This window comes from Lutra lutra, chromosome 1, assembly GCF_902655055.1.
Source record: "Lutra lutra chromosome 1, mLutLut1.2, whole genome shotgun sequence".
NCBI classification, from domain to species: domain Eukaryota; kingdom Metazoa; phylum Chordata; class Mammalia; order Carnivora; family Mustelidae; genus Lutra; species Lutra lutra.
The window spans coordinates 106,957,590-106,982,170 of NC_062278.1; the positions used below are offsets into that span (position 1 = coordinate 106,957,590).

The 24,581-nt window shown below is 33.9% G+C and overlaps 1 protein-coding gene across 2 annotated transcripts in view; it reads left to right on the forward strand.

Annotated features, from left to right (window-relative positions):
• Positions 1-24,581, forward strand: part of ATP11B (ATPase phospholipid transporting 11B (putative)) — a 115,245-nt gene that overhangs the window by 14,152 nt on the left and 76,512 nt on the right. For both annotated transcript variants that reach the window (XM_047731340.1, XM_047731333.1), the window contains exons 2-6: positions 11,671-11,787; positions 17,129-17,218; positions 18,877-18,957; positions 23,595-23,702; positions 23,894-24,022. In XM_047731340.1, the coding sequence (XP_047587296.1) occupies positions 11,671-11,787; positions 17,129-17,218; positions 18,877-18,957; positions 23,595-23,702; positions 23,894-24,022 (525 nt within the window). The remainder of the gene's footprint in view (positions 1-11,670; positions 11,788-17,128; positions 17,219-18,876; positions 18,958-23,594; positions 23,703-23,893; positions 24,023-24,581) is intronic.

Sequence of the window (24,581 nt, forward strand, 5' to 3'; positions counted from 1 at the left end):
TATAATGAAATTACATCATACATTTAATTTTATTCAGAAGGATGTATTTGATAATTTTCTATAGGGGAAAAAGTGAGTTGTCTAATAATTTACTACTATTTCAGTCAGAATTTTACTAATTTTACTTGATATTTTGTTTGTCTTTTTTTTTGTGCTCATTAAGAGGCCTTATTTTTTCTAAATGAATCTTTATCCAGAACAGAGGCCCTGACTTCTATTTTGGTATCTCCATCATACCAAGCATAATACCTAGTATATAGTCAATGCTCATAATATTTATAAATTGAATTTTTAAAAATTAAATTACAGAATAATTTAATAAATGACATACTAAGTAGCTTGATATTTCAGAATGTTCAGATATTTTTACTGAAATTTGGTACAGTCTCTCATTTAGTATTAAGCACATTTTTCCCAATAAATACTTGTGTTACATATTGGTATTCTAAGATTTTGCTTTGAAGAGTCATTTGTGATGAGTACAATTGGTAGATAAAGCTTAAGTAGTAGTCGGTTCCGGCCTTAATTATCTGTTACCTAGGAAATTGTTTCTTCATTCTTGGCATTTCCCGAACTACAAAGGGAATATAGATATTCTTGTTTATCTCAGCTCTGCACTGTATTCTTTAATATTCAAATTTGAAAAATGCTAACAAAGATGTGAAGATGGACTTGATTCTTTACATTGAAAAATAGGTAAGTGGTTCTCTAATGTGTGTTTTCCTATTGAAATCTATATGTAAAGGCACTGGCCTCTAGGTATTCCGGAGATCCTCTCTCTGACTTTGTGGCTCCAACTCTTTATGCACATTTAAAGGAAATTAGTGCAGTGCCTATGTGCCCGTGTTGATCAGCCCTTTTTCCAGCACATATTTGCAGAATTTGGAAAAAAAAAAGAAAGAAAGAAAGAAAGAAACTTAGGAATTTATTAGGAGACAGTGAAAGTCAAATTCTTAAGTAATCTGAGATGCTTTTAACAATCTTTATAATGTTTCCTAGACCACTAGTTCCCTAATGATGATGTTTCCTATAGATTGAGATAAATTTGTCAGTGATCTTTACAAAATGAGAAAAACTAGGTGAGTGTAATGCACCTATGGCCTTGTGTGTGTGTTGTGTGCATGTGTATTTGCTTAAATTTGTAGATGTACTTGTTTTTGAGAACAGTATTTTTTTAACTTCTAAAAAATAAACTTTTTTATCTTAGAATAGTTTCAGATTTACAGAAAAGTTGCAAAAATAATACAGAATTCCTGTAGATATCCTTCACCTAGTTTTTTTTTTCTCTTTCTCTCTTTTAAATAAGATTTTCTTTATTTATTTTAGAAAGAGAGCACCCATGAGAGCCTGTGCACTGGGGCAGGGGCAGAGGAAGAGGGAGAGAAGCACACTCCCTGCTGAGTGCCAAGCCGGACAGATGCAGGGCTCTCAGGGCTTGATCTCAGGCTCCCGAGATCATGACCTGAGCTGAAATCAAGAGCAGGATGCTGAACTGACTGAGCCACCCAGACGCCCCACACCCAGTTTCTCTTATTATTAACATCTTATATTACTAGGCTATACTTGTTACACTAATAAACCAATATTTATACATTATTATTAGTTAAACTCCATACTTTATTCAGATGTTGTTATTTTTTTCACTAATATTCTTCTATCTGGGGTAACATACCACGTTTAGTAATTCCTTGATCTTCAATAATTTTTTTTCTCATAGCTTTATTTTTCTCTCTCTTTATCATATCCTTCATTTCATACCTGAATATATGATTTATTTACACTAAAAAAAAAATCTTTCATTTGATACAGCTCTAGTTAATCACAGTCCCCAGTTCCCCACTAACCCCACTTCCTCACCATCCCCATTTCCCTACTCTCCTCTTCAACCCCATTCAGTCAATCCATTGTAGCCCTTTTAACTTTATTTAGCCTGTCAACAAAAGCCACCAATGATTTCCTAATGATTAAATTAGATACTCTTTTCCAGTTCTCCTTTCTCTTTACAGCATATGAAATAATTCCTTCTTGCAGCTTCTTCCTGTGTTCCTGCCATACCTCTTCTCTGTTTTCCTTCCTGTCTGGTAATCTTTCTCCTTTGCTTATTCCTTCTCTCCTAAATGATAGCCTTGAGAATTCCATCTCTTGCTTTTATTCTCTTCTTCCTCTGTACACTCATAATAGGCAGTCTCATACATGTTTTTTGTTTTAACTATCATCATTATGCTTGCTGGGTTCCAATCTCAAGTCCAACCCTCTTTCCTAACATCTAAACAAAAATATCCAGTTGCTTTCTGGATATCTATGTAGGGAGTCCCACATTGAAATCAGAAAATAATTCTAGTCTGACCTTAAATTCATTAGTAGAAATAGGAAATTAGGCCATATCTAAGGTAAATAAGGATTAAATCACTAAGGTTTTATCAGCTCCAAGTGGGCAGGGACTAAGTCATCTATTTTTATCACCCGTGGTCCTTAGCTTACTACAGAGCATGTAGAAAAGTACTCAATAAGTACTCTTTGAATGCTAAAGCAAATTCTTTTCATTACATGTAGGAGTCAAGAACTGCAGATCAGCAGTATAGTTTTAATTGTCATTATGCAAGGTAGATGAACCACTTGCTCCCTGGAAGAACTGAAAGTAAACTAAAATACTCTTTTGTGGGGTTTTTTGAATAAATTTTTAAAATTATGTCAGTCAACTCAGTGTTGCTAAATAATTTCTCTGCTTAAAGTTTAATTTTCAAATTTTTGTAGCAATAGTTTTAAGATTTGCTGGGTCCTGTTTGTTTAACCTTGTATGGACATGTTTTATTTTCTTCTACATGTTTCTCAGGTTCCCAGCAGATAAAATTAATAAGATAATTATCGTTTTTCTGCCCTGCTGTTTTCTACTCTTTGTTTTAATTCTTATTTAATATAGCTAAGTAGAATTCACTTGGCATCTCTATTCTTTAACTTCAACATATTTTTATGTTGTTATTGTTTATAATTTTTTACCAAATACATCACCCTGTTTAAATCTATTTGGAAATATTTGTTGTGGTTTCCTGGTATGAATACTGCCTATACTGTACAGCTCATTGTAAAAGCAGCAGCTTCTAATTTAAGGGATCCTATTATAGACCCAAAACTGAATACTTATAATGTATATTTTGGTCTCCCAAGTACCTAATTGCTTTTCCAACCCTATCAGACCCTAACAAATATTTTATAAATGCTTCATCCCTTCTTATCCTGTGATAAAATTTAAATATGTAACCTGACTACTTAATAACTTCTTTAAAAAATCAACGTCAAAACTGGTTGTTATATGAAGGAAAAATTTGAAAGTACTTATATTAAATAATATCTATTTCAGGGGCGCCTGGGTGACTCACTGGGTTAAGCCTCTGCCTTCGCCTTGTATCATGGTCTCAGGGTCATGGGATGGAGTTCCGTGTTGGGCTCTCTGCTTGGCAGGGAGCCTCCTTCCGCTTCTCTCTTTGCCTGCCTCTGTGCCTACTTGTGATCTCTCTCTCTGTCAAATAAATAAAATCTTTAAAAATAATAATACCTATTTCATTATGTAAATGTGCAGTCATGATGTCAGTAGACATATTATTCAAATGGTGTAATCATTGTGAATCCGTGGCTACTAATGCAGACTGCTACAAGTGTAGTGCACAGGTGTACCTTGGAGGTGTTGTGGGTTCAGTTCCAGAGCACACACAATGGAGTATCACAATACAGCAAGTCAAATGAATTGTTTCGTTTCCTAGTGCATATAAAATTTATGTTTATACTATACGGTATTAAGTGTGCAGCAGTATATGTCTAAATAAGCTATGTACATACCTCTGTTTACAAATACTTTATTGCTAAAAATGCTAACCACAATCTCAGCTTTCAGCAAGTCATAATCTTTTTGCTGGTGAAGGGTCTTGCCTGGATGTTGATGGCTGCTGACTGATGAGGGTGATGGTTGCTAGAAGTTGGAGTGGCTGTGCCAATTCTTTTCTAAATAACTAAATAGGATTCACCCTATGTCTCTGTTCTTTGACTTTAATATGCTTTTTCATGTTGTTCTTTAGAATTTTGTGGTTGTGTCTTTGAGCTTGATATTTTTAAATATTAGACTTTGGATATACTGTGTAAAAGATCTGCTTTTTGATTGACAACATATCTCCAGCCTGTCTCAGTTATAACTCATTGCTTCTGATATTCTAAGGAGGACCTATAAACCATCTTCATTGCACTGCTATGTATGATTGTGAAGGGAGAAGGAGAAGGCTTGGAAGTATTTGAGAAACCTGAGTAAAAATTTCTTTTTAGGGGCATCTGGGTGGCTTAATTGGTTAAGTATCAGACTCTTGATCTTGGCTCAGGTCGTGATCTCAGGGTTTGAGGTGGAGCCTCACGTCAGGCTCCGTGTTAGCATGGAGCGTGCTTAAGAATCTCTCTCTCTCTGTGCCCCTTCCCTTGCTCGCATGTGTGTGCGCTCACTTGCTGTCTCATGCATGTACCAAAAAAAAAAAAAATTATTTGTACAACCGCAACAACTAATTTGGTTACCACAGTTAGAAGATTTACCAGCTTCACTTCTTGTCTAATCAGTGTTCAACCTGATAGGCAGAACAATAACAAAATCAAATTTAGGGTTTTTAAGTCTATTATTTTTAAAGTCTTTTTTTTTTTTTTTTAAGATTTTGTTTATTTGAGAGAGAGAGAGAGAGAGAGAGGTCGCAAGTAGGCAGAGAGGCAGGCAGAGAAAGAGAGGGAAGCAGGCTCCCTGATGCATCAGCAGAGAGCCCAATGCCGGGCTCGATCCTAAGACCCTGAGATCATGACCTGAGCTGAAGGCAGAGACTTAACCCACTGAGCCATCCAGGAACCCTAAGTCTATTATTTTTGAATTTGATCTACACTAAAACAGCCTCACACATTTATTTTTATCATAAGTGTCTCTGTTGCCATACATGGAAATCACCAGTCTAACAAACAAAAGACATTCATTATTTTAATGGTTGAATTATAACCAAATAGGACTCTTCCATCAGAAAATTTCAAATGGATGAAATTGATTTTTAATTGATATTTTAATTGTGGTAATATATATATAACATAAACAATTTATCATGTTAACCAGTTTTAAGTCTGCAGTTCTGTAGCTTAATTAAGTACATTCACATTGTTGTGCAGCCATTACCACCATCCATGTCCTGAACTTTTTTATCTTCCCAAACTGAAATTCCATAACCTTTAAACACAAACTCCCTATTCCCCCATTCACTAAACACCTAACAACCTGAATTTGGCTATTTCTTGTGTAAGAGGCATCATATACCAGCCCCTGGGTGGCTCAGTGGGTTAAGTGTCTGACTCTTGGTTTCAGCTCAGGTCATGATCTCAGGGTCGTGGGATCGAGCCCTGCCTTAGGCTCCCTACTAACCAAGGAGTCTGCAGGAGGTTCTCTCTCTCTCTCTCCCTCTGCCCCTTACCCTGCTCATGTGCATGCATGTGCACTCTCTCTCTCTCTCTCAAATCTTAAAAAAAAAAAAAAAGAGGAATCATACAATACTTTTCTTTCATGACAGACTTATTTTATTTAGCATAATGTCTTTCAGGTATATCCATGTTGTAGCAGCTGTCAGAATTTCCTTTTTTAAGGCTGAATAATAGCTCATTGTGCATCTGTGCCATATGTGGTTTATCCATTCATTTGTTGATGAACACTTATGTTGCTTTCACCTTTTGGCTGTTATGAATAATACTGCCTTGAACATGGGTATAAACATATCTGTTCAAGTCTCTGCTTCCATGTCTTTTGAGTATATACCCAGAAGTGAAATTGATGGATCATATATGATTATTCTGTGTTTACTTTTTTTTGAAGAGTTTCCATATTTCCACAGAGGCTGTACCACTTTACATTACTGCTGGCAGTGCAGAAGGATTCTGATTTCTCCACATTCTTGCCAGTACTAATTGTTTTCTGTTTTGGTTTGTTTTTTTTTTTTTTTCTGATCATGGCCATCCTGATGGGCGGTAGGTGGTAACTCATTGTGGTTGCATTTCCCTAATAGAAGTTGGTTTCTTTGACATCCAGAAATGAACCCCAAACAACTGTAAAGCTTTATTAACAAATGGCTTTGAGGAGAATAAGATAAATCTAGGAACAATGAATGAAAAGCTTCTTATTAGCTTCTCTTTTACTAGTAATGGTAGATTTCACTTTGCAGACTCACTCATTTAAATATCATTGAATATAAATTCAATTTGGTAGAAAAGTCATGGTTAAAGATATTTAAAAACTAAATCTAGAACCTCAAAACTGGAGAATTTAGCCCATTTCACTAAATATTCATTAAATAATTAATTGGTACTTGCTGCCTTTAAGTATCTTTAGTCTGGAGCGGGGAGATGGATATACAGTCAAGCAATTACCATTCCATGTAATAAAATCTGTAGTGAAAGTGTGTAAAAGGTTTGGTGAGCATAATAAATAACAGATGCCTGCCTTTGTTTCTTGGAAAAAGGACTGTCAGGTAAAGCTCCACTGAGAAGGACTCTTAAGCTGAAACTTAAAGGATGAGGAGGCTTTTGCTGAAGGTGTATGTTGTAATAGGAAATCAAGTTTGGGAAGTAATACCATAAGCTATCAGAGATGACCTTCCTGTAGTAAAGTACTGACAAATGATTTAAGAATTTTAGAATCAAAGATCACTCTGATTTTATATCATATAGTTAGAAAGCCAGTCCTAACCCAACCCTGCAGTAAACCAAAGTTCCTAGAAGCCCAGACTGGTTTGATAGATGGCAATCAACCTTAAGTCCTAAAATGAAAATTATGCAAACAAAAATGCATAATTATTGTGTTTGTTTATGTAACGGACATTTTACGTTATTCTCTATCACCTTCCTTTGTTCTGTTAACAGTGTAAAATTGTCTTGCTCTTATAGTACCTTCATATAGGTGTATTTTATTTAAAGTCTATGTAATTCAAAATTCACAATTATATGAATTACAAGTCACAAACTTAATTCACAATTAAGTTTATAGATTAAAATACACTGTTCTTCCCCAGTATCATATTTTTGCTAGGCCATTTTCATGTGCCTATGTACATTGGAGCATACAGCCAACAAAAATAACTTTCTGTCATATAATAAAGTCTGTGATGTAAATAAAGCTTTTGTTCATTTATTTTAATAACGGTGGGTGTTGCAGTTTTGAATCTGAATCTTCTTTTTTTTGTTTTTTGAGTTTTGATGGTTTTTTTGGTGTGTGGTTTGTTTTGAAGCTTTTTTCTTTATATTTTAGAGGAAATAAATCACATAATAATAAGCAGCACAAATTTACTTTGATCACTGTGAAAAGATGATGTCTTCTTAGTTATGTTAAAGAAGTGTAACAATTTTAGGTATAGGACTATGGTTTTAGTCTCTTGTTAGTGCTTTTATTTGTAATGTTTGTATTTTTCATAAAATCTTTGAGCTTTTAAGATTATGGAGAGGCTGGTATATTTGGTATGAAAATGCAAAATCTTGTGATTCATTTCCAAGTACTGCTGTGTGCCAAAGACTAACTTCTAAAAATTACAAAGCTGTTTACTTGTTTGGTTTCCCTAGGTCTCATCAGTTTATGGTTACAAAAGGAGTCTCTTTTTTCAAACCAATTCTGTGTGTTGTCCGTTCTTCCCCAAGAAACCATCCTGAGATTTTTTCCACCTTACCCACTTTTTTTTTTTTTTTAAATACCTGTGACTTTCACATATGCTCACAAATCTAGACTGAAAAGAGGTTTTGAATTTCAGACTTTTATAGAATATGGGAGTTTTTTATTTTTAAATAGCTTAAATTTGTGTGCTTCCAAAGTTCTACATGCTATTAAAATAGAATCAGGATGACTAGAATAGCATTAATCTCAGTTTCTTTGCCCAGGGCAAGATGAAATCAGAGGAGAGCAAAGCAGGCTAGCACTTAGGAGTTAAAGGTGTGAATGGTTAGTCTGAGATGACAATAGAAAATGTAATGTGTGCCAACCCCAGGCATGTAGCCCTCCTAGTGATTAGGAAGTTCAGACTGTATATCTTTTTCAGTGCCATGAATTGTGGTTAATGCTTGCTAGAAAAGCGTGGAATACTTGAACTTCACCCTAACAGTATAGTTATACAGTTAATTTTGATAGTATGTTTGTTTTGACTCCTTTTAAAAAGAGTAGAGCATAGACTGTCTGGTGTTTTTAAAATCTGCAATATTGAGATGGAGAACTGATTATAAAGCAAGACTTTAGGTAAGTGGTTTAAAGCTTCTTTACATCATGAAAAACCAGTGAAACCTGTGCTCATTCTATCAGAAAAATGCACATGTTATGCAAATTTGCATACAGTTTCAGAGATTCAGAGACCAGAAGCCCATTTATGGATCCTGCTCTAAGTCACTTTCTTTATTTTTTGACAGTTTTATTCTTTTATTTTTATTGCTTGTGGCTGACTTAATATGTTGCAGAGAAGGCAGTGTTAATGAGCTGATGTTAGAGGTTTTTTCTATAAGGGATGTCTAGCTATCCCAGATATAAAATTTATAGTCATAAATATAAAATGTAACTATTTTGTGTGAAAAAAAAAAATACCCGGGCACCTGGGTGGTTCAGATGGTTAAGCAACTGCCTTCAGCTCAGGTCATGATCCTGGGGTCCTGGGATGGAGCCCCGCATCAGGCTCCTTGCTCAGCAGGAAGCCTGCTTCTCCCTCTCCCACTCCCCGTGCTTGTGTTCCCTCTCTCACTGTGTCTCTCTCTGTAAAATAAATAAATAAAATCTTTAAAAAAAAAATACCCACACATACAGACATGCCATTGATTGTAAAGTGATTCAGATCATGTGAATTAATTACAACTGAAAAATGTATAAGTGGATTTATAGAATAAGGAAAAACTTGTCATTCTCCTTTTGGAATTATGTTAAATTATGGTATTTTGGAATGTAATGATACTGTATTTAAAATTCAGTTTAATTTAAAATTGATTTCATTTTTTAAATATTTCAGTATATCCCCTTAAAATAATTATAGAAATCTAAGGAATTTCAAAACTTTAGTATGTGATTACTGGTAAAGCCAGTAGAGATGAATGGAAAAGGATGAGTATTTGCTTCCTGGAAAGTCATGAATGAGGTGTTGCAATAGTAAGATATATAAATAACATATGTAATTTGAGGGAGTCCTTCTTTTGCTTTATGTTTCATAACTTTAGACGTACATAGTAATACATTCTAGTCTTGCTGGAATTTAGCAAAAAATAAAATTCTATATCAGTAGTTCCCAGTCTCAATTGTCTTGACATCTTCTTAAATATTTGTTCATTCTTGGAGCACCTGGGTGGCTCAGTCAGTCATCTGACTCTTGATTTCAGCTCAGGTCATCATTTCAGGGTCATGAGATTGAGCTCTGCGTCAGGTTCCACACAGAACACGGAGCCTGCTTAAGATTCTTTCTCCCTCTCCCTCCGCATCGCACCCTCACAGGCATGTGCGCACGTGCGTGCACCCTTGCTGGCTCTCTATCTAAAAAAAAAAAAAAAATTTGTATATTCTTTCAGAACCATAAATTTATTTTTTTTAATTTAATTTATCCCTAAAGCTTACATACATGGTATGTAACTTGCTATTATTTTTACATGGTTACAGAGTGGATGTGGAATAAATATGCTTCATGTGGTCCAATGTTCCAGTTACCTGTGTGTCTATCTCTCTTATAACTTTATGAACTTTACTGGCAAACTTCATGTGAACCCCCTTTGAGAAATACAGCAATAGATTATAGGAGTAGCATGCAAACTCTTTGTTCATTCCTTTTTATTTATTTAGTTGGAGCATACTGTGATTGCTTGAGTAATTAACAAATCACATAATCCTACATAGACTAACATGCTACTTAAACTCAGTAAATATTTGTTGAATGGATAAGTGGCATATATCTTTTAGATGATTGCAATATTCTAGATAGAGCAATGAGTTACAACTCCAGTTTTGAGACCTGCCTTTTTCCCCCATGAGTTATTATAGGGAACAATTATGAAATGTTTAAAGGAAAATTTATGAGGAAGATAAATATGCATGCCACATTTTATCTTTGAAGAAACTGATTTTGAAATCAGACAGATAATGGCACATTCACATCCACAAAATGTGGTCATCACTATAAATAGAATAAACAAATAAAATGAAACTTCATGGGTTTTTTTTTGTTTTGTTTTTGTTTTTTTTTTTTAAAGATTTTATTTATTTATTTGACAGACAGAGATCACAAGTAGGCAGAGAGGCAGGCAGAGAGAGAGGAGGAAGCAGGCTCCCCGCTGAGCAGAGCGATGCGGGGCTTGATCCCAGAACACTGGGATCATGACCCGAGCCAAAGGCAGAGGCTTTAACCCACTGAGCCACCCAGGCGCCCCACTTCATGGTTTTTTATGGTGTGTACAAATTCATTTAATTTTCACAGTCTTGTACTAGCTGTTTCTAAGATCACAGAATAAATTTTTTTTAACTCAGAATAACAGCAGTTGAAACTTATACATAACACTGTTGATATTCTGATGTACTAAACAAAATATACATCTAGGTAATAGGGGAATTTCCACTTTCTGTGTATGTATGAGGTTAATGGAAATTTTACAGGGATGCTGAGTGTTGAATGGCAGCCACATCACTTACTTAGTAGATTACTGAATTAGAGTCCTTAATATCTATAAGTGGATTCTTATAGTCAAGAATACCAACTTTAGTTAACTTTTTAGTAATTTAGTAGCAGTAGTAAATAGCCATTGACCACCATGAAAAAAATGAAAATCTGAGAAATTTCAAATCATTGCCAGATGGAACCCCCACCAAAAGGCCTTGCTTTTGGTGGTTGCTTTCAGCCTGTCAAATGATCTCCAAGATCTGCCAAACGAGTATTGAAGATTCAGTTGCCACCTAGGAAAATAGTAAAATACTCTGGGAATAAAGTATCAGTATTTTTGTTCCAGTGAAAACTTTTACACTGGAGATCATTACTAAATGTACCTTGAAAGATGGTATCCTAATTTTCAGGCCAGAATTATATATCCATATTTCAGGGATTTGATTATATAACTAACGCAAAGAGAAGATTATGTGAAATGAATCTGGGCAAGACCCTACCCGGTGCATTGTGAGGCCTGTGGGATCAAAGCTCTTTGAAACCAAGTTGATCTGGTTGTGGAAGGAATAAAATAATAAACCTTTGTCATCAGATGTGGTAGGTTTTGGCTAGGCCATAGCTACAAGGGGTTTCCACATCACTGAGTAGGAATCCATATTAAGAAGAAAGGTAAGGAACCCACAGGAATGAAAGGGAAGGAAAGAAGTCTTATCCTCAGATGCTTCTGTAAATCTTCTCTATGATTTTTTTCCCTTTATGGAAGCATTTCTAACAGAGTATGGATCATTTTTCATTACCAGATGTATAAACTAGTTAGTTTATACTTGATGATAATATACTAGTTTACCTGGGAAAGAAAAAAATATATGTTTAACTCTGCTAATAATTAGATAGATTGAGCCTATATGCAATTCAGGTCTAGTAATAATAGGTACAATCTGATTAGTTAAACCAACAGTAAAAAATCATAACAACTAACCTTGTTGATCATTATTTTTCTTTTGCTTGGTCTTAGGGTTTTGACCCACCACATCAAAGTGACACAAGAACTATTTACATAGCCAACAGGTTTCCCCAGAATGGCCTTTACACACCTCAGAAATTTATAGATAACCGGATCATTTCATCTAAGGTAAGCATTAACACAATATTAAAACTATAGATATATTCAGTTTTGTTCTGAAAAGTGATTTATGTGTTCTAGTATACATTTAGAGCCTTAAAAAAAAAAATCAAGGAAATGGATTTGGCAAATTTATCTTAACCAAAATTGTGAACTGTAAAGTAAAAGGAGTTGCCAGTTGTTAATACCAGGTAACCGAAATTATCCTTAGTTGCAGTTAAACTGAGGAACTAATATTTGTACTGTGTGCCAGGCACTATGTTATGTGCATCTCATATCATTTAATTCTTTTACAGCTCTGAGGTAGCTTTTGCAAAGCATTATGCTCATTTTATATTTGTTTCTTCAATTAAAGTGTTGGGAAATAATTTACAGGGTTGCACACAAGTAAGTGACAAGATTGGAGTTTGAACTCAGTTCTGTGTGACTTTAAAACCTGACTTCCGGGCGCCTGGGTGGCTCAGTGGGTTAAGCCGCTGCCTTCGGCTCAGGTCATGATCTCGGGGTCCTGGGATCGAGTCCCACATCGGGCTCTCTGCTCAGCAGGGAGCCTGCTTCCCTCTCTCTCTCTCTCTCTCTCTCTGCCTGCCTCTCCGTCTACTTGTGATCTCTCTCTGTCAAATAAATAAATAAAATCTTTAAAAAAAAAATAAATAAAACCTGACTTCCTCCAATTTTACCATTCTTCTGTAAACATTTTATAGTACCAAGGTACTGCTTCACTCACATATTCTTCCTCATTTCATTTTTTTCTATGACTTTTTAAAAAGATTTTATTTGAAAGAGAGTGAAAGTGAGAGACATCAAAGAGGGAGAGGGAGAAGCAGACTCGCCTCTGAGCGGAGAGCCTGATGCAGAGCTCCATCCCAGGACTCTGAGATCATGACCTGAGCTGAAGGCAGATGCTTAGTTGACTGAGCCACCCAGGCGCCCCTTTCTATGACATTTTTAAGATACCTTAGTTTATCTTGAAACTGAAGATTATAACGCCATGCTGTCCCAATAGACTTTTCTCTCCCGACAGAGGAAATGTTTGCTGTCTGCTATGATAGCCAGTAGCTATTTAGGATTAGTTAGGCCCTGAAATGTGGCTAATGCCACTGAAGAACCTAATTTTTAAATTTTAATTTATTTTAAATTAAATGTCAGTCATATGTGACTAGTGGTTACCTATTGGACAGTGTAGTTAGAGATGTGATTCAAAGAGACTAAGAGTAGAGTGCTCCTTAAATCATTTCTTTTGCTTCATAGACCACCTTAAGAAGCATCTTTTATTGCACACACACTCTCTCTTTCAAATAAATGGTAAAAATAAGTAAATCCTTTTTAAAAAGTCCTTGAAAAAAATTTTTTTTAAATTTGGGTATAATCTAAATACACTAAAATTCACCAATTTTAAGTGTACAATTTGATGAGTTTTAGCAAATGTGTAACAACATGTGACCATCAAATATCAAGATATAGAATATATCCATCACTAAAAAATTAGCAGCTAGTTCTTTTCCTCTTCACCTCTAGCGCTAGCAACCACTGATCTACTTTCTATAACTATGGTTTTGTCTGAATTTCATATAAGTACAGTCATATAGTATGAGTCTTCTGTGTCTGGCTTCTTTTGATGTAACAATAATCCAGATTCATCTTTTTATTGCATATATCTGCAGTTTATTCCTTTTTGGTGCAGAGTTTAGCTGTCAGTCTAAGTTTGGATGGTTTACATTCTGAATTTGGGTCATTTTCATTGCATGGTTCTTTCACTACTAGTACTTTCCCCTTAAATTTCCATCTACTTTTCCAGCCCTGAACTCAAATCTCTGTCATGTTTTGTGATAAGAGTATAGTTTTCCCCTATTGTTTGCTGCCATAGGTGTGAGAGTTACATAGTATCTACAGGGTAAGAAGCCATAGTTCACAATTTATATTCCCTCCATTTACATTTTTTTTTAAATTAAACTCTCTTCCAGTTTCTATCCATATTTTGGATACTTTCCAGAATACATTTTTAAAATCTAGTTTTTGTAATTCTTATCTGCTGGGAGTTAGAGGATCCCTTTAGTCTTCTGAGGGTATTGAAAACTGAGTGTCCTGGAAAACTTTTGAGATTAAGTATCTTTATAGGATTATATTCATATGCAGAAGTATTATGTTTATTGTTTTTGACCACAGTTTCAAAAATGTAGATATTTAAATAAACACTGCTTTTTTTTCTTCAGCATATGAGGACTCTGTCTCTCATTACTCCTTTATTATTCCACTACTGTTTTCTCATACTTCCTGCAAACCAGATTACCTGCTATTCCATAAAAACGTGTTGAACTTCCAACTATGCCTTTGCTATGATGTCATGTTGATAACCACGTTTTTTTAAATGTAGATTTTATGTTTCTGCAGAGATTGTAGATTTCATGTTTATGGAAATGTAGAATTCACGTTTTTGACCACAGATTCAGAAATGTGGGTACTTATTTAGACAGTGTCCATTTTTTTCTGACCATATTGAGGCTGACTTTTTCTAAGTTCCCTTTACAAACTATACTCCCTTAGTATTTCTTTAAACTCTTCCACACTGTATTAGTATCTATCCCACAGAGTCATGATGAACTTTCCTCCTCTCTGCCTATGTTCATGCTGTCTTTTTTTCCTGAAATGGTCTTTCTCTAATTGCCTGCTATTTTCAGCCTATTCCCCTCTTAAAGCCCCTGTCAAATATGACCTTTGTCATTAAATTTTTCTTTTTCACTGACTGCTTTTCATTTTAATTCTTTATTCCTTCACTTACTTTATCTTTGAATATAGCTATTGATATTTTGTTCTTAATTTCCCCTAATATTAAAACCTCTTAGTTCCTCCCATAGTGCAAGTGTCTTGCACATTGTAGGTACCTGATATCTCTGTTTAATTTACCATAGTAACTACCTTATCTTAAATTTCAACTTCTTTGCAAAAGATTTAATTTCATAACTATGTTTTGGTTTTCTTACTGATGTCAGGATTTGAGGAAAAAATGTCAATTGTATAGTCATATACATAGCTCTAAAGAAGTTATACTTCTAATTTATTTTATTGGCCATTATTACATAATAACTAAAATAATTTTAAAGCATAATAAATCACTATTTTTCTTAGAATATTTTCATATTGTTTAATATTTATTCTGTAGTTCCTCCTTTACATATGATAGGATAAGCACAGAATTTAGACTCGTTCAGTCTATTAATATATTTGTGTTTTAGAAAACCTGGAAATAACAATTACTAATATTTGTAAGCTAGTTTTCATAAGAAATTTTTATTTATTCTGAGTTTTTCCATGTGTTATTGAACTAGCCAAAGAAAATACCCTGAAACAAATTACCCTAATTCCAATTTATGTAATTGTTCTTTTTGAGATTCTGGAAGACAAAATATATTGTCATTGTTATGATTTAAATAGATTGCTGTAAACTTAGGACATTGCCAACTTGATTCCTATGAAGTTTTTTATATTTGATTTGGTGACTAAGGGAGTTACCTGGAATACGATGACCCCTGTAGGGACAACTGTCTTTTTACTCCAATTAAGATCAGCTGGAGATGATATGACCCAAAGTTATCATCTCATTTTTACACATTGAGCAGTGAATAGAAAGCATCTAAATCTCTTCTCCCGAGCCCTGAACATAATCCCCCACTCCCAGATTCTGGAGCCATTGGTGGTACCACTACCACAGGAAAATATGTTTCAGATATTTCAGATTAGAACTGAAAATATAATTTCACCTGAGAGAAATGTTGTTAGGTATTGTACTACTTATATATCTTTGGGTCAAACAGGCTTTTGTGGGCTCTTTTGGGGACTTAACCCTATTTATAAAATTGTTCATATGGGAAAGGACATTTGAGGTCTCAAACAACTGATGAAGAAGTGAATTTTTTAAATAAGATAATTCAGAAATTAGAATCATCTTACATTGCACCAGAGAAAATTAGGTAAACTGCCTCTTCAAATCTTGAAATGGTCAATAACCATTAAGGGTTCATTGCCTTGAGATAGGATAGTTATCTAAAAAAAATGCATTTCAGCCTTATGTATGTATGTACCTATTATGTGTGTATTCTTCTGTTCTGCTCAAGTTTTGATCTTCAGCTATGTGCTGACTAGTAGTGCTAAGTGCTGGAGATACAGCAGTAAATAAAACCATGTCCCTAGCCTCAAGGATCTTACATTCTGTTGAGAGAATGTATGTAGATAAAGTAACAGTGCTACAAAGTATTTTCCTTTTTCATGTATGAAATTGTGTTGTGAGCAGTTAGTGACACGAGTAGAATTTGTATTGTTTTACCCTACCCCTATAATATAGCATTCTAGGCTTGTATGCTGATTAGTAATCTAACAACAGATACATAGCGGTTAATATGAGCCAGTTTCTGTCCTAAGTGCTTCATAAATATATTAGCTATGTAAATCTTTTTTTTTTTTTTTAAGATTTTATTTATTTATTTGACAGAGAGAGATCACAAGTAGACGGAGAGGCAGGCAGAGAGAGAGGGAAGCAGGCTCCCCGCTGAGCAGAGAGCCCGATGCGGGACTCGATCCCAGGACCCTGAGATCATGACCTGAGCCGAAGGCAGCGGCTTAACCCACTGAGCCACCCAGGCGCCCCTAGCTATGTAAATCTTAACAACCCTATACACTATGTTATTATTGTCCTCATTTTATAGAGGCACAAAGTGGGGTACAGAGAGATTAGTCCAAGGTCATTTGACTGTCTACTTTAAAAATTGACATTGTGACAGATTTTCATGCCTTTATGAGATTTTCTTGGTGGTTATACCAGTGATCATTTATGTAAAGTATTTTTTAATCTTTTTCACATTCTAAGTTATTTTTCCATATTCTGTACTTAACAAAGGGTAATCAAATAATTATACCATTTCCTTTATTTCTGACACTGAGCTGTTTAAAATAGGAAATAAATTGTATCTAGTGTGAGCATTTTTATCAGCTCTTATTTATTTTTAACATTAGTTCAGTTTTGTGTAACCAGAGTCCAAAATAAATTATTAAATGTTGTTTTAGATCTGTCATCTACAACTTCTAAAAAATCAAGAATTTGATAGCAAAATTGGTAGGTTCCAGTTTATCTCATCTGTTTAAATTACACTAAAATTAGCAATAAATAGTATAAGAAAGAAAAAAGTATAGAATAAAAATTCTGAAACTCTTCAAAGCTAGGTAGTTTTTGTAGCATCAAGATTTATGTAATTTGTCTAAGGACTTAGTAAATCTGATTTCATTTTGCTTATTATTACATGGATATAGTGTATGTTATTTTAAATATTAATATATCCATCTCTCTCTTTTTTTTTAGTATACTGTGTGGAATTTTGTTCCAAAAAATTTATTTGAACAATTCAGAAGAGTGGCAAACTTTTATTTTCTTATTATATTTTTGGTTCAGGTAAGCTTATCTCTCAATAGATTAAGTTTATACAATGATTTCTAAAATTATGTCTTCAGGGGAAAGTTACATTGCATTCTAAATCATTTGACTATGGGACTTTTTTTTTCCTGCAGAGTTTCCCCTTTGTAATCAGTGAATATTGTGATTTAAACCACATGCAGATTTCTAAAAAATAGCCTATGAATTTTAAGATTAATTTTATTTTGTTTCATCATTAATATGCTGTGGTGCTGATACCCATAATCAAAACCAATTTTACATTTCAGTTGCTCTGCCTCAGAACAAAAATATTTTGGCTTTTAATATACAGCACATGTTTTTGGCACATTTCTCCCTATGGTTCCATCTTTGGTCATGAAAATCTTTCTTTGGCTCTTCCTTTGTTTTCAGTGTAAATTTTACTTTTAAGTTTTTTTTTTAATTTAAATTTTTAAGAACCCCCCACGAATATAGATTTTTAATCCAGGGACCATTTTCTTAAATCTGTATGCATTATAAACACTTTTACAATTTCTTAATTTTCACGTTGTTCCTTTTTTTTCTCTAATATCAAAGTGTCAAGAGAACAGCTTATAAAACTTGAGTATAAGTCAAGATTTTAAGAGTGATTGCCATTTTCTTTTAAAAGGGTTATTCTTTTCTGATGATACATTAGCAATTTGTTTCAATGTAGCATTGAATTTTTGTATAAACTGAACTTTTCTTTCATAGAACCTGGAATTTCAGAAGAAAAAAAACTTGTCAAGTGATGACTTTAAAGCTTGAGGAAACATTTACTTTTTAAAAAAATTGCTTTCTTTCATGAACAGAGAAGGAACTTCTGATTTTCTGTCAATAGAACATCAACTTGGTTTTTGTTTTTGTTTTTGTTTTTTGGAAAAGTGAGAATTTATGTTAACCATGTCCACTAACACATGCATTTGTGAAATTACTAGCTAAGTTCAGGAATTCAGCTTGTCTGTGGAATAGAACAAATTTAATTGGCCTATTCAGGGTAAAGCAACATTAATAAACCATTAAATCCATTTTTTTAACTAACCAAACATAATTACTGCAAAAATTACTTCTACAGCAATTTATTGAAACCTCAGTTGTATGATTTAGATCGTAATTACGGCATCATTTTCTGAGCTCTACCCCTCTGGCTCTGTAGATATAACAAAATCACTGTAGAAAAAATCCTTTTCCTAGTCCCATTCCTTGTTCTCTCCTCATAAGTGGTGAATTTATTCTGAATTCTAGCATAAAAATTGCTGACAGACTTTTCAGCATTTACCAGGATGGGCAAAGAAATGTAAAATGAGATTTTGAGCAGCTGTAGCTCTGCTTATAAGCAAATACTGAGGAGGAAGACCTTAAGTACTCTGTGTTAAAAAGGCAGAGGTGCCTGAGTCTACTTTAGCAGTATTTGTGGATATGCAATAGATTCTACTAACTTCATATAATAGCCAACAAAATGCACTCAGTGAAACTGTGAAATAAACTCTATGCATGATATCTCTCTCCTGTTTTTTACTCTGGATCATGATACATACTTCCTATAGTGTTTTCAGAGTTCCCAATAAGTATGAGATTTTAGATGTTAATAGTGTGATGTATACAATATAAAAATATTAATATTCTGCATTCTTTTTTTGTTGTTGTTGTAAATCTAGCTTATGATTGATACACCTACCAGTCCAATTACCAGTGGACTTCCATTATTCTTTGTGATAACAGTAACTGCCATTAAGCAGGTATGACAGTACTTTCTATTTTCCCCCAAGTCATTTAGAAGTTGATGAATATTTCCACCTCAAACTAACATTTATTTTTGTGAAACTAATTTCCATAAGAAAGCAACAGGTTTGGTATTGAATATGGTAAAATTAAACTGAGTTAAGCCACTTTTGCATTTCAGGTACTAGGGACTCATGGAATGATTACCATTGTTAAAATATGTTGTTCCCTTGACACACCTAGGAAGCATCCAAAAACAAGCATTATATGTACAAACCAATGTATATATGAAACAGATTAATTATTATAGTCATCTTTGTAGGTTTGGCAATATTTAAAGGAAGTACAATTCAAAAGAGGTATATTTCTTGGGAGTGAAGCATGTACTTTTGACATGACCATTTTGAATAAAAATTGGATAGTGTTTTCCCGTTTTCTACTACTTTCCCTGGTAATGTTGGTTTTTATATAAAGTAATACCCTTGGCGAAATAGCTTCAACCAAATCTTGAATTGGTATTAAAGTGTAGGTGTAGAAAAGTAAGATCATTAGATACACATGCTGAATAAAAAATAAAGTCATAGAAATGTCTTGTCTGTATAGCTATCACTTCTCAAAAAATCTTGTCAGAGGCCCAGTTAAATAGATGACCCTTCCACCTGAAAGAGTTAATTGAATCATAATTGTAAATATGGTGAATTTCCATTTTATAAGATTTAGAGATAAGATTTAAATTAGACATGGAAATAAAATTGACAAACATTTTATAACTCTGGGATGTAGTATATTCTTTATTACTTACATAGAAGGATAAGAGGAATCTATGGATTAACAGTTACATTATAAATCTGGTGTGTCAGAATACCATGCTACTGCTTTCACTAAGTTTGATTTCCTTTTACTGTTTTATTGGAGGCTAGAATTCGTGCAACTCAGTAAGCATCCAAATCACTTCATACAGTTACATATTTACTTGGTTTTGTAGATGTCACTTATTTCTTCAAAGTAACACATATTTGTCCCTTGGAACTCTTTTCTATATATACTTTTCTTCTTAGGTGATTTCATTTAGTCTAGTGGGTTATAGTACCATTTATATGTTGGTGGTTCTCAAATCAATATGTATCCTAAAACTATTCCCTGAACTCCAGACACACATATACAGATATTTGTGCAACATTTCCACATGGATATCTTGGGCTTTTCATGACCACCATGTCACTCTCTCATTTCCTGATCAGGTCTTTTTTCTTGGTATCGTTTGTCACTACCTCTTGTTCTGTTGAGTAAATGTTTATCTCTTACCTTCATTTGAATGTTTAGCTCTAGGAGCTAAACATTTGTTTTATATACCAGATTATTTTCAGTGACCAAAACAAAGTCATGTACAAAATGGGCCTACAATAATAAACATTTGTTTGATAGATAAATAAATGAATGAATAAATCTATTGAATGTAAATTCGATGTAAAATGTTGTGAAACTTCTTGCCCTGATTTCCCAATATATTTGGCCAAATATACACTGGATTTAATTGAAAAGTGATGCCATTAACTGAGTTGAGAAATTGTGGTGAGTTTATATCTGCAAAATGAGAGAGTTTAATAGGATAATAACAATTAACAATCTGTCTTCCTCTAAAAAGAGTTAAGTAAAACATGTGAAATCTAAAGATTGGAAGTAGAAAGATTATACCTCAAACCTGTGTTAGTATGGTTATTGCAGATGAATACTAAATTTACTTGAGAGCTTTTTGACAACTAAAGCAAAAGAAAAAATATGAAAGGTCATAATTTTCAAAGAGGAAATTTGATCTATAAGGATTTTTTTCTCCCTTTTTCAGAAACAATTTCAGAACTCAAGAATTTTCTCTTGTGCAGTAACTATTCCTAAGTTTCATTCAATAAACTTACCAGAGTGTGTACTGTTCAGGTTTATATATCCATCACTATAGATTAGTGGAACAAATTTTCAAAAAATTACAAAGTGAAAGTTGCCATGTTCCAGTCTTCCCTCCTTGTCTTCTCCCCTTTTAGTCTGCCTTCGCACTTTTATCAAAATAGAAAAAGCCTTATTAGTTATTTATACTTTAATATGAAGTTGTTATTTTGTTTTTTAACTTCTTCCAGTCATACTTACGTATTAAGTTTTCTCTCTGGTTGTATAATGCAAGACTATAGTGCTCTGAAGTATCAAAGTCTTTGCCTTCTGTGAACTTAAAACCTATGAAGTAGGGAAGGTAAGACCAAATACAACAGTAATTACAGTTTAATAAGGTACTAGTAAGAGACAGTGAGCTGTAGGTATTCAGAGAAAGAATGGAACACTTCATCTGATAATCAGGAAGGTTTTATGGAATAAATAATAGAAATGAAACTTGGAGTATTGGTAAAATGACAGTTGGTGAAGAAGGTGAGATAGAAACAACTTAGGCAAAGGCTAAATGCAGGAAAAGCCAAGACCTGTTTTGGGGAATGACATATCTGACTAAATGTTTGACCCTGTAGAGGGAAGTATTAAAAGATAATACAGAAATGCAGGTTGATACTAAATTAAAGAGGTTGGAAGATTCTTTGCTATAAGCATTGAGAGTTATTGAGGGGGTTTTGAACAAGATAGTGAATTTTATTTTTTTAAAGATTTTATTTATTTATTTGACAGAGAGATCACAAGTAGGCAGAGAGGCAGGTAGAGAGAGGGTGTGGGAAGCAGGCTCCCTGCTGAGCAGAGAGCCTGATGTGGGGCTCTATCCCAGGACCCTGGGATCATGACCTCAGCCGAAGGCAGAGGCTTTAACCCACTGAGCCACCCAGGTGCCCCAAGATAGTGATTTCAAAACAATGTTTTGGAAACATTAATCTGGCAGTAACATATAAGGTGGATTAGAATTTGTGTTTTAAAAGATAATGTTATCATTGTTCAGCTGTTAATATTATCTGACTATAAAAGGAATTGTGCTTTTTGACAGTTTCAGAAAAGATGTTTTGACTCTCAGTTAAATTTCTCTAAAATTGACATACCAAGTCTTAAATGAGGTCAGTATAATTTAAGTATCTTAAGAATGCTTTCCCAAAAAAAAAAAAAAAAAAAGAATGCTTTCCCAAAAGCTTTCTCCTTGGGGGGGCGGGGGGAGACCTTCGAAACAATCCTTAATATTTGCTTTATATTTTATAATGTTACACTTTTAGGTAATAGATTCACATATTTTTCAAAAACAGAAATAGTACAAAATAGCATACAGTAAGTTTTTTATATTCCTAACCTCCCAGTCCCCTGTTTTCCTCTCCTGATATATTTGTACATTAGTCCTGATATCTATGCAGAATATTCATGTAGTCAGGCATTTTTTTTTCATATATGATAGCATAGAACACAATAAATTCTGTACCTCATTTTTATCACTTAATGCTGTCTCTTGAATATCATTCCATTATCTGTTCTTCTGCTGCACCCCTGAGTTACTGAATTTCCTCTAAAATAGCATGAGAAGAGGCACCTGGGTGGCTCAGTCAACTAAGTGCCTGCCTTGGGCCCAGGTTATGATCCCATGGTCCTAGAATCAAGCCCTGCATCAGGCTCCCCACTGAGCAGAGAGCCTGCTTCTCCCTCTCCCTCTGTCCCTGCCCTTGCTTGTGCTGTTTCTCTCCCTATCTGTCAAATACAAAAGTAAAATCTTTGAAAATAAATAAATAAAATAAAATAGCACAAAAAGCCTTTTCCACTTTAAAAAAATTGCCACTCCTTAAACATTTAATCAAAGGTTCCTTTCTGAAATGCTTATGTCCATGCCCCTTTTTAATGATAACGCATATAGCCTATCATATTTTTTTGAAGTACATATTATAATTAATTCTGTTGGCCTATTATGAAAGTGAAAGAACTCAACCTCAGTTTCAAAATCTATTCATTTTTTTTTTACTGTTGTTGTAGTAATGCTCTGTGAATTTATTTTTATGAGTAAAACATCATTTTTCCATAGAAGCAATAGGACTTACCGATTAAGTAGGTTTAGGAAAAGGTAAGAATCAAGAATGATTTCCCAGATTTCTGCTAAGAGCAATTCAGTAGATGTTGATGTCATTTGTCAAGATGGGAAACATTGGAAGTGCAATAGATTTGGAGGGATAACATCGTCAGTTTAGTTTTGAAATGTTTAGTGACACATCAAAATGGAGATGTTAAGAATGCAGTTGGATATTGAAGTTTACAGTCCAAAAGAGAGATATAGGCTAGAGATAAATTTTGGGATTTTTTTGAAGACATGGGGATAGAAGAAATCTTATAGTGAGAAAGTGAAGGGTGTAAAAGGGGCCCATAAAGGTGATATGCAAGGAGTCTCCTGTAAGGAAATTGAAGAGTAACTAGAAAGGTACTGTGAAAACCAGGAACATGTGTAATGACACCAAGAGAAGAGTGTTCCTAGTAGGAATGAATGTCAAATACAATGAGTTATGTGTATCAAACTAGTCTAATATAATTCTGGTAAATGAAAAAAATGTTTTTTGGGGTTTGTTTTTGTTTGTTTTTTTTAAATAAATGTTTTGAGATAAATGTTTTGAGAAAAGTGTTTATGTTTCTTTTTCTCATGCAATAAAAGTATCTTCTAATTACATTAAAAAGGGTATTTTTTTTGTTGTTCTTTTGGTATTTACAGGGATATGAAGATTGGTTACGACATAACTCAGATAATGAAGTAAATGGAGCTCCTGTTTATGTTGTTCGAAGTGGTGGCCTTGTAAAAACTAGATCAAAAAACATTCGGGTATGCATTTAGTAAATAATGGAAATCAATTATATTTTGGTAGCACAAATTATAATCTGATCATACTTTACTTAAAAGCCTACTTTCCTATATTAAAATATTCTGATAGGCCACCTATTTAAAACTCAATCAAAATAAGTCTCTGCCTCATAAAATCTGTATATTTACTTTTCTCCCATAATTCCTTATAGGTGGGTGATATTGTTCGAATAGCCAAAGATGAAATTTTTCCTGCAGATTTGGTGCTTCTATCCTCAGATCGACTTGATGGTTCTTGTCACGTTACAACTGCTAGTTTGGATGGCGAAACTAACCTGAAGGTTTGTACATGTGTGTTTGTGCTTGAATATGTATAAGTGTTGCTCTGGGTGAACAAAATGGTTTTGGGTTATAGTGATATTTTCCTTTGTTTGACTTGCTAAGGAAGAAATTTTTTTAAACCACTGAAGCTTTTAAAAATTAGAAGTTTTTTATAAGAAATAATCTTACATATTTATTTCAAGGGTAACCTCATGTAGTTTAATCAAGTTAAAGAAAAATGGAAAGTGATTTTAAGAAAAATGTAATCCTTTAATATTTTGCTGCTTTTTTAGATAAGAGACACCTTTAAATTGTTCTCAGTTTTCACATATGAAAGTGAAAAGTCGTATTTTTTCCCATTAAATTGCTTTATGATAAACTTTGAGCAATTAGTGACTGTTAATACAGACTTAATTTTTTTATATGCAAATGGCTTGTCTAGACTAGTAATCATGGTAGCTCCTTTCCTATTTGTTATTTTGTAATCTTTCTCCTCTCTGCTGTCTAGCTAAGTGATCTCAACTACAGTGTACCATGATTTCATCCAAAAAGAGATTTGAAATAGATGATAAGGTCCCC